At 38.1% G+C, this 13,387-nt stretch overlaps 1 protein-coding gene across 1 annotated transcript in view; it reads right to left on the bottom strand.

Annotated features, from left to right (window-relative positions):
* The window catches only part of LOC140932280 (uncharacterized), a 32,150-nt gene extending 20,196 nt beyond the window's left edge, over positions 1-11,954 (bottom strand). Inside the window, exon 1 of the mRNA XM_073381902.1 lies at positions 10,705-11,954. Within this exon, the coding sequence (XP_073238003.1) occupies positions 10,705-11,938 (1,234 nt within the window). The 5' untranslated portion in view covers positions 11,939-11,954. The remainder of the gene's footprint in view (positions 1-10,704) is intronic.
* Between the last annotated feature and the right edge of the window lie 1,433 nt (positions 11,955-13,387).

Raw genomic sequence — 13,387 nt, 5'->3', positions numbered from 1 at the left:
CGCTGTTTTAGGACATATCCTATAGCTGAGAAATTACAGGATCTGAAAGACCATCATCAAATATAAAATTGGACACCATACCAAGAAAGAGCATACACTAATGAAGGTGACGTGTATCTTTTGCTTACTTGCTGATTTATCTGAACGTTCTCTGTGCTTCATTAAATAGTACACATTTCTAACGAGGAAAGGCTTCTCATGCCTTGTTAGCAGGGAAAGATCTGTAACACCATTTGTTCAACATTGTTTACTTTTTATGTAAAAGGGAAAATGTTAATATCAAAAATATCGAGAATAAAAAATTTTAGCTAGTTAAAAGCTAGACTTTAATCCTTTTTTGCCGCCAAAAAGCCCGTGCTTTTCGCTACTAGTAGGCTATAACATATGGTTTAGTAGTAGCTCAACCAATCAGAACACAGCATAGATAATAGACCACTAGTAGGATTTTACTAAAATGTAATATAAAGAAAGCCATTACATTGCACTCCTTTCTTAACATAGTGGTTTTTTTTAAATAAAAATAATAATAAAATAATAATAATAATAATAAAAACATAGTGGTTAGTCAGACCAAACATGTCTCCCACATGGGGTTTAATGTCTCAAACAGTTTACTTTGTCGACATTACCTTTGTTTCAAAAGTCACAATGGCTGTGCAAAAGCAATCATCCAAAAACAAGTTAATATTAATAATAATATTAGTAAGATAATAATCAATATAATAATATTAATAATATTAGTCAATTCTTGCCATGCACACACAAGGATATTGCTGTTTTAGGTTAATTCTGGGCTGAAGTCATTACTTAATGTCTTAACTCATATACAAAAAATGGCCCCTGTAGAGTTATGAAGAAGATAACAACAAGATCAGCAGCACTGACGCCACCTCTAAATAGAACACAGACGCTTGGATGCCTTGGATACAATCATACAGATCTGCTCATTCTACTCCATTTTAGTTTCTTAGAAGCAGATCTCAAGCTTGATGGTCTGCAGAGTTGCAACTTTTCTGTTATGTAGGAAGGTGCTAGCCCATGTAAAGCTTTGAAGGTTAACAAAAATCTTGTATTTGATGTGGCAATAAACCGGAAGCCATTGTAATTGCTTTAGAACCGGCGGAATATGACCATGTTATACAGGCAAGCAGCACAGTTTTGGACAGCTTACAGAAATTGAGGAAGGTCATAAAGGAATTACAATATTGTCTAATTTAGTGTTGTGCCGAACATAATGGTCAATACTGCTTAGTGTTTCAGACGTGCATTTTTTACGTGTGTCCATTTCAAGGACTTACCTGTGATGTTCTTTGGTGCGTCTGTTGATAGCGTTTTTCAGGTTAGTCCTCCAAGGGACAGACTTAAAGAGGGCATTTTGAAATACTAAGCAGCATTGACTGTTATAGTCTTCACAAGCCTATTGATCAGAACATGAAAAAACAGGTGAAGGAATTCATCAAAACCCACAAAAAGAAACTTAAAAACCTCTAATAAGAGGTAATAAAATGCGTGAACTAATGTTGTGTAGTTCCAGAAAATATCCACACCCCAAACCCCCTCACGGAGGGCGACAGAAATTCAGAGGGAAAAGGTGGGTCCAAAAGGAAACAATTTCTGAGGGGGTCTGAGGTGACCTCTCGAGCCTTTTTTCGGGGGCTTTTTTCCTGAGTGCTTTTTTCACAGCTTGCACGGTAGTCGATGTAATATGATTGTTGTTGGCTCATAAATAAAATTCTGGTTATCTATCTGTTGCTTTGTTACACAATGTACTGTGGTATTCAATGGGTGTGTTGACACTAGACCCTAAAGTGCACTTGAAGTGTACTTGAAAAGCACTTGAAGTGCACTCAGCTTTTTAGTAAAAAATGGCGTTCACACTTAAGTTAACTAGTGTGAACCCACCTAATGTAATGTGGTCATATTCTAATAAGCCTTCTTCAAACACGTTTTTAACTGAAAGGGAGTAATAATTGAAGTTCACTGGTTTGAGAGATGATATCACTTGTGTCGTGTACAGCTGTACAGCTTCTTAGTGACTATATAATTACTTAAGAAAGACCTTTACAAGGCAATAATTAAATCAAGACACTGTATTAACATAAATTTTAAAAAAAATTTCACTTTATCGTAGCCTGAGAAAACAGCTGATATTTCGTGACACCACCAACAGTTTCCCTGCAAAATGACGTTTGAGAAATGAGCATAGAAATCCCATACTGCTTCTGATTGGTTGTGCCGAATGGGAAATTTGTTTCAACCAGTAAGAAGCACTACCCAGATCTGGGTAGTGATGCGCCATCGGTATGGAATTTCTGCACTTGTTTCTCAGACGTCATTTTGAAGGAAAAGTGTTGCTGGCGTCGCGATATGTCAGCGGTTTTCTCTCTATCACAGAAACAATTATCTATCACATAAATGTATAGTGGAACAGCATTTTTGAGGAAAGTATTCTTTCCAGGGGGTATCCAACCAAGTTGGAAAATTAAAGAAATTACAGGGGGTGGGGGATATGACAAGCACCCCCTGAAATGGAAATTCCAGGGGGGAGTTTAAAAAAGTGCCCATCATGGGGGGTATGGATATTTTTGGAACTGCACATTTCAGATTTCCCTTCTCATTAAAGCTACTACACATTTAATACCTGCAGAAAATTTATAGATTAATCCTTGAACAAAATTCTTTCCAGTTCAATAAATAGACCTACCTAACGACCCAAATATTAAAAAATCTGAGCAAAACCATCTTTAAAAGCCAGTGGTTTGGAAGTATTATATAGATGATATTTTTCCCTATGGAACCAAGATCTAACATTAAAACTATCCTACAATTATTATCCTTGATACACATTTAAACAAACAGAAACTAGTTTACAAATTTCACCATTTGTCACCCACCAATTTTTAATAATGGATTTGTCAAAGAAGCCTTGAGAAGCCTACAAACAAATTCTTCAGCAAAAAAACCTTTGAGGTAAATATTTCAACTTTCAAGAAAGTGCTTAAAGATGGATAGAGGCTACCCACACACTTTGAGAGAAAAACTACTGTTTCGACCTATGTCCATCACCAGTAACTCCAACAGACCCACCACTCCCATCCACTTAAGTTTACTCCACTCCAAGCAACAAGTGATGCATACAAGTTCAGCTTTTTGCCAAGAAGGATAAAAGATTGGAAGAGTTTGCATGTGAACATTATAAAATCAAACTCAATTCACTGTTTGAAAAAAAACACTAGGTTCTGCCCTAATGCATGAGTAGACTGTCCTTTGATATTTACATACTGTTATTTTCATTTGTTTATTAATTTATTAATATCTTTTTTTGGTCACAATTTGTGAAACGTCCTTATTCAGGATCTTGCAAGTTATGAGTGTAGATGTACATGAAACTGTTATCAGAAATCAAATTCACATAAAGAAAGTCAACACTCCTGAAACAAAACAACAACGAGAAAAAAAAGCCTACCATGACACAATAACAAATTATTGAAAACAGGGAATCTTATACAAAACAAACCTCTACTTTCATGCCAAATTTTTAAAAGAACCACCTATCATTTCCTACAAGAAAGGGATTAAAGGAAATGCTCAAAAGAGCCAAGACCAGCCACCCCTTGCATTTTGTCTTCCTGGAGAAGTCAACTGATAAAAATCGGTAAATCTGATTTGATTGAAATCGATTGTATCTATCAATCAGTAGAAATTGCTGACACACTCGTTTTGTTCATTGATTTATCTTGATTTAAATTTACTGATTTTATCTATTTATATCGGGAGATACATCTGTTCATCAAAAAATGAAAAATGAATTCATCCAAACAGTAAATTCATGGACAATTGGGTTGCAATTGAGAGTCAAAGGATCAAACATTTATTACTTTTTAAAGAAATCTTTAAGAAAATCTTATCTCTTCTTTACTGAAAACCAGGTTTAAAATCTTCGTCTGATGGCTGATATTGGCAAGGTTTGTAGGAGTCCAGTTTTTCACGATTTAGATCTGCCACCATGTTTTTTTTATTGATTGATAATGGAAAAGAGTGAAAATCTTTCAAGGAAACATCATTTAGCCTGCCCCCAGACAACCTTAAGGAACATCTGAATTTCAGGCTAGGGAATCTATATCTAAGGTTGTATTTTTCACAATACTTGCTTGCAAGAACTAAATGTAATTAAAAGGAACTGTTTTTGTTATTATGTACAAGATAAAGGGTTTTAGGAATAAAGTTGTGTGTCTGATAGTCTTCACATTTCTCAGTTTCATGTTTGCTGATCAGTTATTACTCCTGGATGTGTTTTCTCACCAGTACTAACTCATGCCAAAAACAACAATGGCAGACTTCCGTTATAAATCCTGTAAATCACGAAAAAACAATAACATCGATTTGATACAGCAATTTCGTTAATTGATTTTCACCAATTTTGGTTTTCGATCACTAAAGATCACTTGATTGCTACCGATTTTTAGCAATTGACTACTCTAGGTGTCTTGACGAAGACACTTTAAAAGAAGACAATTTACATTTGAAAAAGATGGAGTTTCGTATCAAAACAAGGTCAACTTCAGCCCATAGTTAGTCCTCTCCACTAACTATGCTCAGCTTCACGTTCACACAAAGGTTACTGCACTAAGCCTACAACTGTAAAATCTCCCATTACTGTAGTTTTCATTATCTGGCTTCCAGGTTTTTGTTCTATCACAGGGCGCCCACACAATGTATGTGTGTAACCGATTGTTTTTTTTATAGTAAATGTACTGGACTCACCATTTGCTTCACCTATAACGATATATCGCTATGTATGTATATAAATCAATGTTAAAAAAACGTTGAATTACCTTACCTGTGGTATATCGTCGTCCTTTGGCTCAAATAATATGTGGTTCTTTGAGTGATTTTGAAGGATGTTGAGTTTCCTGTTTACTGTTCCTAATAATAGAAGAACAAGAGACAAATCCTTGTTTTGAAAGGGCTCCAGCTCTCGAGCGGTTTTCCCCCGGAAACCGCCAGTGGGAAACCGTCCCGCTGACTGTCTCTTTTTAAGTGGATGTTGTTAACCAAATGGTTAAATAATAACTGATTTAAAGAAGACTTTGTAAATGTTTATTGTTTAATGACATCCAATCGCTCAAAAAACCGCTTTTGAGGCAACAGGACGACGATATACCACAGGTAAGGCAATTCAACATTTATTCAACATTGATACATACTTAGCAATATATTGTTCTAGGTGAAGCAAATGTAAATCCAGTACATTTACTATAAAATAACTAGCCTGTGTACCAGGCCCAACAAAGAACGGGCGCCCACTACTTCCAAGCGCCTGCTACGCAGGGTATCAAAAAAACAATCGGTTACACACACACATTGTCTGGTTGCCCTGTGGTTCTATAGGTCGCCGTTTCCTAGATATCCTCATAGATGAAGCAGTACAAGCCACTAACAGATTACTTTTCATCAAGTTATGCTCTAAGGTGTTCAATTTAGATTCTAAGCGGCTAAAAACTCACGGCTTACCAAGAATGCCAACTCACGAAAGGGACATCAGTCTGAAGCTACGCTTCGTGAGAAGCTAATTTTTTCAGTGTGACGTATTACTAGCATATTAAAAGCTTCCCTACCTTAAGTAACAAGATTTCGCTGTGTTGATTAAATCAGACGAGTAAGATAAGATGAAACAGCAAGCGAAGCCGCAAGAGAAGGTTATCCAAAAGTACGCGTTCCAAAAGTGGTGGCCGCCATCTTGGTCTAACAACGACAGGGGCCTGGTTAGAGCCCAAAGAACAAACTCTATATCAGGACCCTATGTGGGGTCAGTTGCCGGTGTGGGGCAGACCCAAAGCAGATAGTTCCGTCGATTATTCTTTTTTTTCTTACTTTCTTTTCCATTTCTGTTTTTCACTCACGGTGAATCCATAGCGGTTGTGTGATCCTTTTGCGCGAATAGTCGAACCTCTTGTAAAGTGAAAACTCAGTGGTCGCTGACGGAAGCATCCTCGGAGACCCAGAGGCAGATAGTGGGGACGAGGGAAAGTCTAAACGGGCGGAAAAATGTGGCGCGAAGAAAAGTAAAGAACGGCGAGAAGAGCCCCTGGGGACAATGTCTTACCAGACCAGTTCCAAACGATCGCCGCCGTTCTTGCTTCTGATTGGTGCCAGAAAAACACCAGTTTTCTGACCATTGTCCCCAGGGGCTCTTCTCGCAGTTCTTTACTTTTCTTCTTTCCGCCCGTTTAGACTTTCCCTCGCCCCCTTTATCTGGCCCTGGGTCTCCGAGGATGTGACGGAAGGTGCTGGCTTACAAGAATAGAACCACGGGGGCTCTTTTCCGACTAGAGGTCCCGACAACTATATTTTTTGAAGGAGAATTTGATGCATGCAATTTTCGATGTGTTAATCTCCGTGCTGTCAATAAAAGTTCTTCGTATGCTCTCTGAGAAGTGTAGTACATTTAGCGAACGTAGAGATCAGTCAGGTCCCAGTTGTTCAAAAGGAGGAAACCGATATCCACTGGATAAATCAGTATCTACAGTGGATAACGCAATTAGTTTTCATGATACTATCCCTTGAATGGCGATTTATCCGGTGGATAGCACTATCCAACTTTTGAACATGACGGCCATTCGTCAAGTGGTCTCTTACAAGAGGTTAAAAACAATGAAAAATGTTAAAACTCTGAAAACTCCCTATTCTAGACCCAAACGCTCTGATTTATATACCCTATCCTAAAGTAAACTGCATGAAAACCATACCCTTCACAGCGGCACATACCCATATAGCCCATATATGGCAGTACCCCCCCCCCCCCCCCCGCCCGGGTGTCGCCCCCAAAAGTAGTCGCAGTCATTGTTGAGTCGATCGCTTACCAAAGGTGGTCGTCTACCAGGGTTCCAATTATAGTAATTTGAGCGGAAAATTTAGGCGGTTTGGATAGGTTGTCGCTTGTGGGCGATGGTCGCTTCCGAAAGGTGGTCGCACTTCGAGGTCTGACTATTTTTAACATTTATTCTCGTAGAGCGAGTTTATGATTTTGTCGTCTGCAGCGCGCGCGGATCACGCGCGGATCGCAAGCGGAGTGCGATTTTCGCTTTGTTCATAAATCTTTCTTTCCATCGGTTTGATATCCGCAGTTGCCTAGCAACAAGCCATAATAAAATGGACAAAAACAATTCTCGTCATTCTCTTTGGCTCTCTATGTTCCTTTCAATGTTCATGGACGGTGGAGCAGGAAGAGGAGAGCAAGGAGGTCTGAAGTCTCCCCACGTTTTGGTGTTGAAAAGCACAAAGGTGAACTTGACAATATCTGTGACTTAGGCGACCTCAGAGCGCAAATACCTAAGAAGGAACATGAAGCAGGACCGACTGCTGAACAACTGGCCTCTGATGCATTGTCAAAAATCGATTACAGGCACACTAGACACTGTGAAAATTGCAAAGAGGTTTGCTTGTAACAAAGAACGACGCAAAGGGAATTTTGGAAAATCCCGAGTAGGAGTATGCGTTTTGCTGAGTGGAAGATGATCTCCCTCACGTTAACGTTTCAAAACGCTCCGCCACCTCTAAATTAATATTCGGCTTCGTTTTTTTTCGTTCGAGGAGGTCAGTCTTAATTAAAAAGGGAAACAGTCGAGCCTGTTTTTGTCTTAATTGTAAAGGTGACTTTCCTCGTAAGAAGACTGAACAAATCAAGTACTACTCTTTTTTAAAGCTTAATATATGTCCCTGCATTAAAGTTTTTTAGCCAGATTAACCACTGACTCATTCTTGAAAGAGCGTTATTAATTGCATCAACCTTCCGTTTCAAAAATCCTATCGATTATCTTCAACCCAAACAGATATCATAAGGCCTTGATAAGAATCCAAGGCCCTCAAATATTTAAATGAAGTCAAAGGACCTTCATATACCAGGTAATTGTGTTGTCTTTTTTGTCCAGACGACCTGCAAAACAATTTCCCGATTACCTGAAATGTTTCCAAAAGTTACAGGATAAACGGCCTTGTGGAACGGAACCTTGATTTGATGAAAACAAAGCTTTCTATACAATTCAGAAATGTTTCAAAAGAAAGGAAAGCCTTGCGAATTTCCTGGAGTTGAATTCTTAAAGGATTGCAGTTCAGAAAAAGAAGTTTGTCTTTTTAGCTTGATGCGTTCAAAGTCGTCCATGAAACGTCGTATCGTGTGGTTATGGAAATGAGATGTACTAAAAATTATGACTAACGTTGTTGATGTTTTAATTACTTAATACAAAATTGAGTTGAAAAAAAAAAGGCTATTCATAAGAAACGAAACGTAGTGAAGATTACACTTAACAAAACTTTCTGAAACTCATTAATAATTCATTAAAAAAAAAAGAAATATTTATGTTGAATGAACATCTTTATATCTGATACAGACACCGCTACACTTTACGTCCAATCAGTTTTTAGACCAAAATAAGCCCAAATCTAAATATAAGGGCTAGAATGAGTACATCTATTTCGGATATGTTGAAGCTGTTCAAAAAATTCGTATAGTCCTGTATTATCAGGTTTAAAAACTCGAGGCGACACTTCTGCTCGTTTTTTTAAACAGTACGTAAAGAACCGAAAATAACAGAAATGATGAAAGAACGCGGAACAAACCCATAAAACCCTGCATGTAACACCCTTTAATGATAAAAAAAAGACAAAGAAAAGACACAAAACACATGAAGATCTCATATATCATAAATGAATCAATAAATATTGTATGCTTTATCTGTACCTGGCAAAACGGAGATTGAGTCAGAATGACGACTCACTAAAACGACCTACAAAGATCCTAGTGGGGCTCTCGCAGCGGAGCACCATGGCACTCTCTTATTTGTCTCAAACGGGTATATACCATCCAACAGGGTATGGTTTTAGGATCTTGAGTCTTGTAACAGGAATACAATACCACTACCACTATTTAGCGTGCCAAACAGGGTGGTTTATTTATACCACCTGTCTGTTGCATTGAAGGCCTTAAAGAGGATGTGAACAACGACGGTGCGCCGTGGTAACATCTTTTTGTATTTAAGAATGCTAGAGAATCAGGCACGGAAAAAGGTCTGTTGTCTTAAAAAGGAGGCAAATTAAACCGATTTTGCTTTAAACAAGGTTTGAAACTCTCGGTAACACACCCCATCCTTCGTCAATCTGACCCAATCTACATCTTTAATTTTTTCCGTTACAGATAAAACAAATTGATTCATTGATGATTTTGTATGTGAGATTTTTCGTATTTTTTTGTATCTCAGGAGTTTCGGCTGCCTGTCAATGTTCCGGGGTATTGCAGGGCATTAACGCAACGGAATACTTCTTAAAATCTTCAAAAGTCTTAAAAGGCGTGAGTTCCGGTATGTACACCGTACGAACCCAGGGGCGGATCTAGGGGGAGAATGCAGGGGGTGCGCACCCCCCCCCCCCCACCCCCGCTGAGATGACCTGCGGTTTTCTAATACAACTGGTATTCTGCAAAAAAAAAAAACTATGTGGTTTATTGGTGTTGAAGTAGAGCAAGAGACGAGTGCACCTCCTCCTAAAAAAAAATCCTGGATCCGCCCCTGGAACTTAACGAAATGATTGCAACGCACTATACGCGCAACTACTGCAGGTATATTGTGGGATTCGCTGCCGAATTAAAGTGCGCTGCCCCTCTAAATTCAACGCGATAATACCAACGTAATGCCTCATAAAAAATATTGATATTCTATTCTAATAAACGAACATTCACCCAATGAAACTTCATTCGCACTAAAGGATGTTGTTTTCGATAAAACGCTATACAAATTGGCTTTAATGATTGTTCTTCTTGATGCAAAAACCTAATTAAATGCTTGCTTTCTTGGCTAAACTGTTTATCCATCAATTAAAATGTATAATATTATCATGTTAACTAATTAAATCTTTTTTCCAGGTAATGAAGGTCAAAAGGTGTAAATCGTGGTACACTAACATCAACTTCTTCATCCAAAGAATATGACAGACTTTCCCCACAGTACTGTGAGACTATTTACGTGACCTTTTTGAAGTATGCATTCCTTCATGTCTTCCAAGTTTTCCGCTTTCTGTAAAACACTTGCTAGAAATTTCTCATTCCTATTAAAGGCTGTTCCTCTGTGTGAACACTTTTACGATTACTTTGGATTTGGTTAAAACACTCGCCCCACTGTTAATGTTAAGGAGGCTTCTCTCTAGTATGAACTCGTTCTTGTTTCCTCAGGTTTTCTGCTTAGCTAAAGCACTTGCCACATTGTTTACATTCAAACGGTTTTTCTTGAGTGTTAACTCCTTATAATTCCTCAGGTATCGTAAAGTATTAGTATGAATTTCGTTTTTCCTCAGTGTGAAATCTTTCACGATCACTTGGGCTTTGGTTTTGGATACAACACTCGCCCGGCACACTGTTTAAATTCGTAAGGATTTTTCCCCTGTGTGAACTCTTTCATGTCTCCTTAGGAATGATATGCGAGTAAAACACTTGCCACACGGTTTACATTCATAAGGTTTTTCCCAAATTGAAATCTTTCAGGATTTCTTAGGTTTCCTACCTGACTAAAACACTGGTCACACTGTTTAAATTCATACGAATTTTTCCCCAGAGTGAACTCTTTCATGCGTCCTTAGGTTTCCTACCTGGCTAAAACACTTGCCACACTATTTAAATTCGTACGAATTTTTCCCCAGAGTGAACTCTTTCGTGACTCCTTAGGGTTGATACGCGAGTAAAGCACTTGCCACACTCTTTACATTCAAAAGGTTTTTCCCCAGTGTGAATTCTTTCATGATTCCTTAGGGTTGCTACTTGGCGAAAACACTTGTCACACTTTTTACATTCGTAAGGCTTTTCCCCAGTGTGAACTCTTTCATGTGCCCTTAGGTTTGATACGCGAGTAAAGCACTTGCCACACTGTTTACATTCATAAGGCTTTTCCCCAGTGTGAACTCTTTCATGTCTCCTTAGCTCTTTTACTTCTCTAAAACATTTGTCACACTGTTTACATTCATAAGGCTTTTCCCCAGTGTGAACTCTTTCATGTGTCCTTAGGTTTGATACCTGAGTAAAGCACTTGCCACACTGTTTACATTCATAAGGCTTTTCCCCAGTGTGAACTCTTTCATGACTGCTTAGGCTTGCTACGTGGTTAAAACACTTCTCACACTGTTTACATTTGTAAGGCTTTTCCCCAGTGTGAACTCTTTGATGTCTCTTTAGGTCTCCTGCCTGACTAAAACATTTGTCACACTGTTTGCATTCATAAGGCTTTTCCCCAGTGTGAACTCTTTCATGTCTCCTTAGGATTGATACGCGAGTAAAGCGCTTGCCACACTGTTTACATTTGTAAGGTCTTTCCCCAGTGTGAACTCTCTCATGACTTCTTAGGCTTCCTACTTGCCTAAAACACTTGTCACACTGTTTACATTCATAAGGCTTAACCCCAGTGTGAACTCTTTCATGTCTTCTTAGGTCTCCTGCTTGACTAAAACATTTGTCACATTGTTTACATTTGTAAGGCTTTTCCATATTGCGAACTTTTTTATGTCTCCTTTGGCTACATACATGGCTAAAACATTTGTCACACTGTTTACATTTGTAAGGCTTTTCCTCAGTGTGAACTCTTTCGTGTCGCCTTAGGTTTCCTGTTGCAGTAAAACATTTGTCACACTGTTTACATTTATAAGGCTTCTCCCCACTGTGAACTCTTAAATGTCTCCTAAGGTTTCCTGCTTGGTAAAAACACTTATTGCACTGTTTACATTCATAAGGCTTCTCCCCAGTGTGGACTCGTTCATGTTCTTTCAGGTGTCCTGTGCCACTAAAACATTTGCCACACTGTTTACATTGGTAAGGCTTTTCCCCAGTGTGAACTCTTTCATCACTTCTTAGGTGTCCCGCTTCGCTAAAATACTTTCCACACTGTTTACATGTAAAAGGCATTTGGCTAGTGCTTCTGGCATTGTCTTCCAGTTAAATCCTCTATCGATATAATAAAAATTAGTCAAAGACACCAGGTTTTAAATTTTGCGGAAACTTTGAAGGAAGTTGAACACGTTTTTTTGTCCTATAGCTGAGAACATAGAGAATCTTAAAGTCTACCGTCAATTTAAAATTGGACACCAGACTTCACACAAGTATTTGACACTGTTCCCTACACAGGAAAAAATAACAGATTCCCATTTTTGGATATTTTAAGGTATTTAAAGAATACCCATAAAAATCCCAAATTTGGCAAAATGAGACAAGTCCCTACTGGGCAATTCCCAACCAAGTTCCCCGGTTGGGACTTGTCTCACTCTTCCAAATTTGAGATTTTCGTGGGTATTCTTTAAATACCCTAAAATATCCAAAAATGGGAATCTGTTATTTTTTCATGTGCTAGCTAGTAAGGAAAGACCCGTAATACTGTTAGTTCAACATTTGGAGGGGAAAATGTTTATGAAAATGTACAATGTAATATAAAGAAAGGCAATAGTAACAGTAAATTCCTTTCTTAACATAGTGGTTAGTCTGAACAAACATGTCTGTAGACATTACTTCCATTTTGAAAGAAAAGTGAAGGTAATCTTCCTTAAAAAGCACAATTGCCGTGCAAAGGCAATCATTCCAAAACAAGTTAAGATGGAATCCATCAGAAAATTGAGCAATTTCAATGTTCAGTGGACAAAAACCTTGTGCCAGAATAATTTAAGCCACATCTTATTTTTTTACATTTTTCAAGGGCTATATTTAACAATTATTCTTTGAATTCGAGGTGAATAGTGGCAAAATATTTACCGAGCCACGAAGTGGCGAGGTTAATATTCCTAAAGCCACTATTCACCGAGATTGAAAAGAATAATTGTTTTAATATATACACACGAAGTGATCTCAACAAAATCAGAGAGGAAACCATTCAAAAGTACGATTTGATTGACAGATCAGGTCAGCTAGACACGCGACAGTTTAAAATATGTGAAGGGGAACCGCTACAAGAACAGGGACATCATTTACTTTTAATCATTTACTTTAAATTATTTTAATTACAAAAATAAGAAAACTAGTCTGTTATCATGCTCTCCCCCGAATCTCTTTATATTACGGCAACGAGAAGGTAGAAAAAGCTACAAGTTAAATAAGTAAAGCAACAGCTTTGTGAGTGCATCACACTTTCTGTCAATTTCTTCACCACCTATGCACAACTACGACGTAAACGATCAAATCTTAAGTTCTCTTGAGAATGTGAACGGCAGGCGCTAAATTTTATTGTGTCTTTCTGAGCTCAGACAGGGTCTCCAGCTTCATTTCCCAACCTTTAAAAGACTGGGCAATTTGGAATTAATGAGAAATAGTTTGAATGAAGACCTGAATTCAATCTCTCAGTGGCATTTTCGCTGGCATTGCCATTGT

The sequence above is a fragment of the Porites lutea genome, chromosome 3 (genome assembly GCF_958299795.1).
Source record: "Porites lutea chromosome 3, jaPorLute2.1, whole genome shotgun sequence".
Classification (NCBI taxonomy): Eukaryota; Metazoa; Cnidaria; class Anthozoa; order Scleractinia; family Poritidae; genus Porites; species Porites lutea.
The sequence above is the reverse complement of the archived record's forward strand: the minus strand, read 5'-3'. Positions and strand labels throughout refer to the sequence as shown.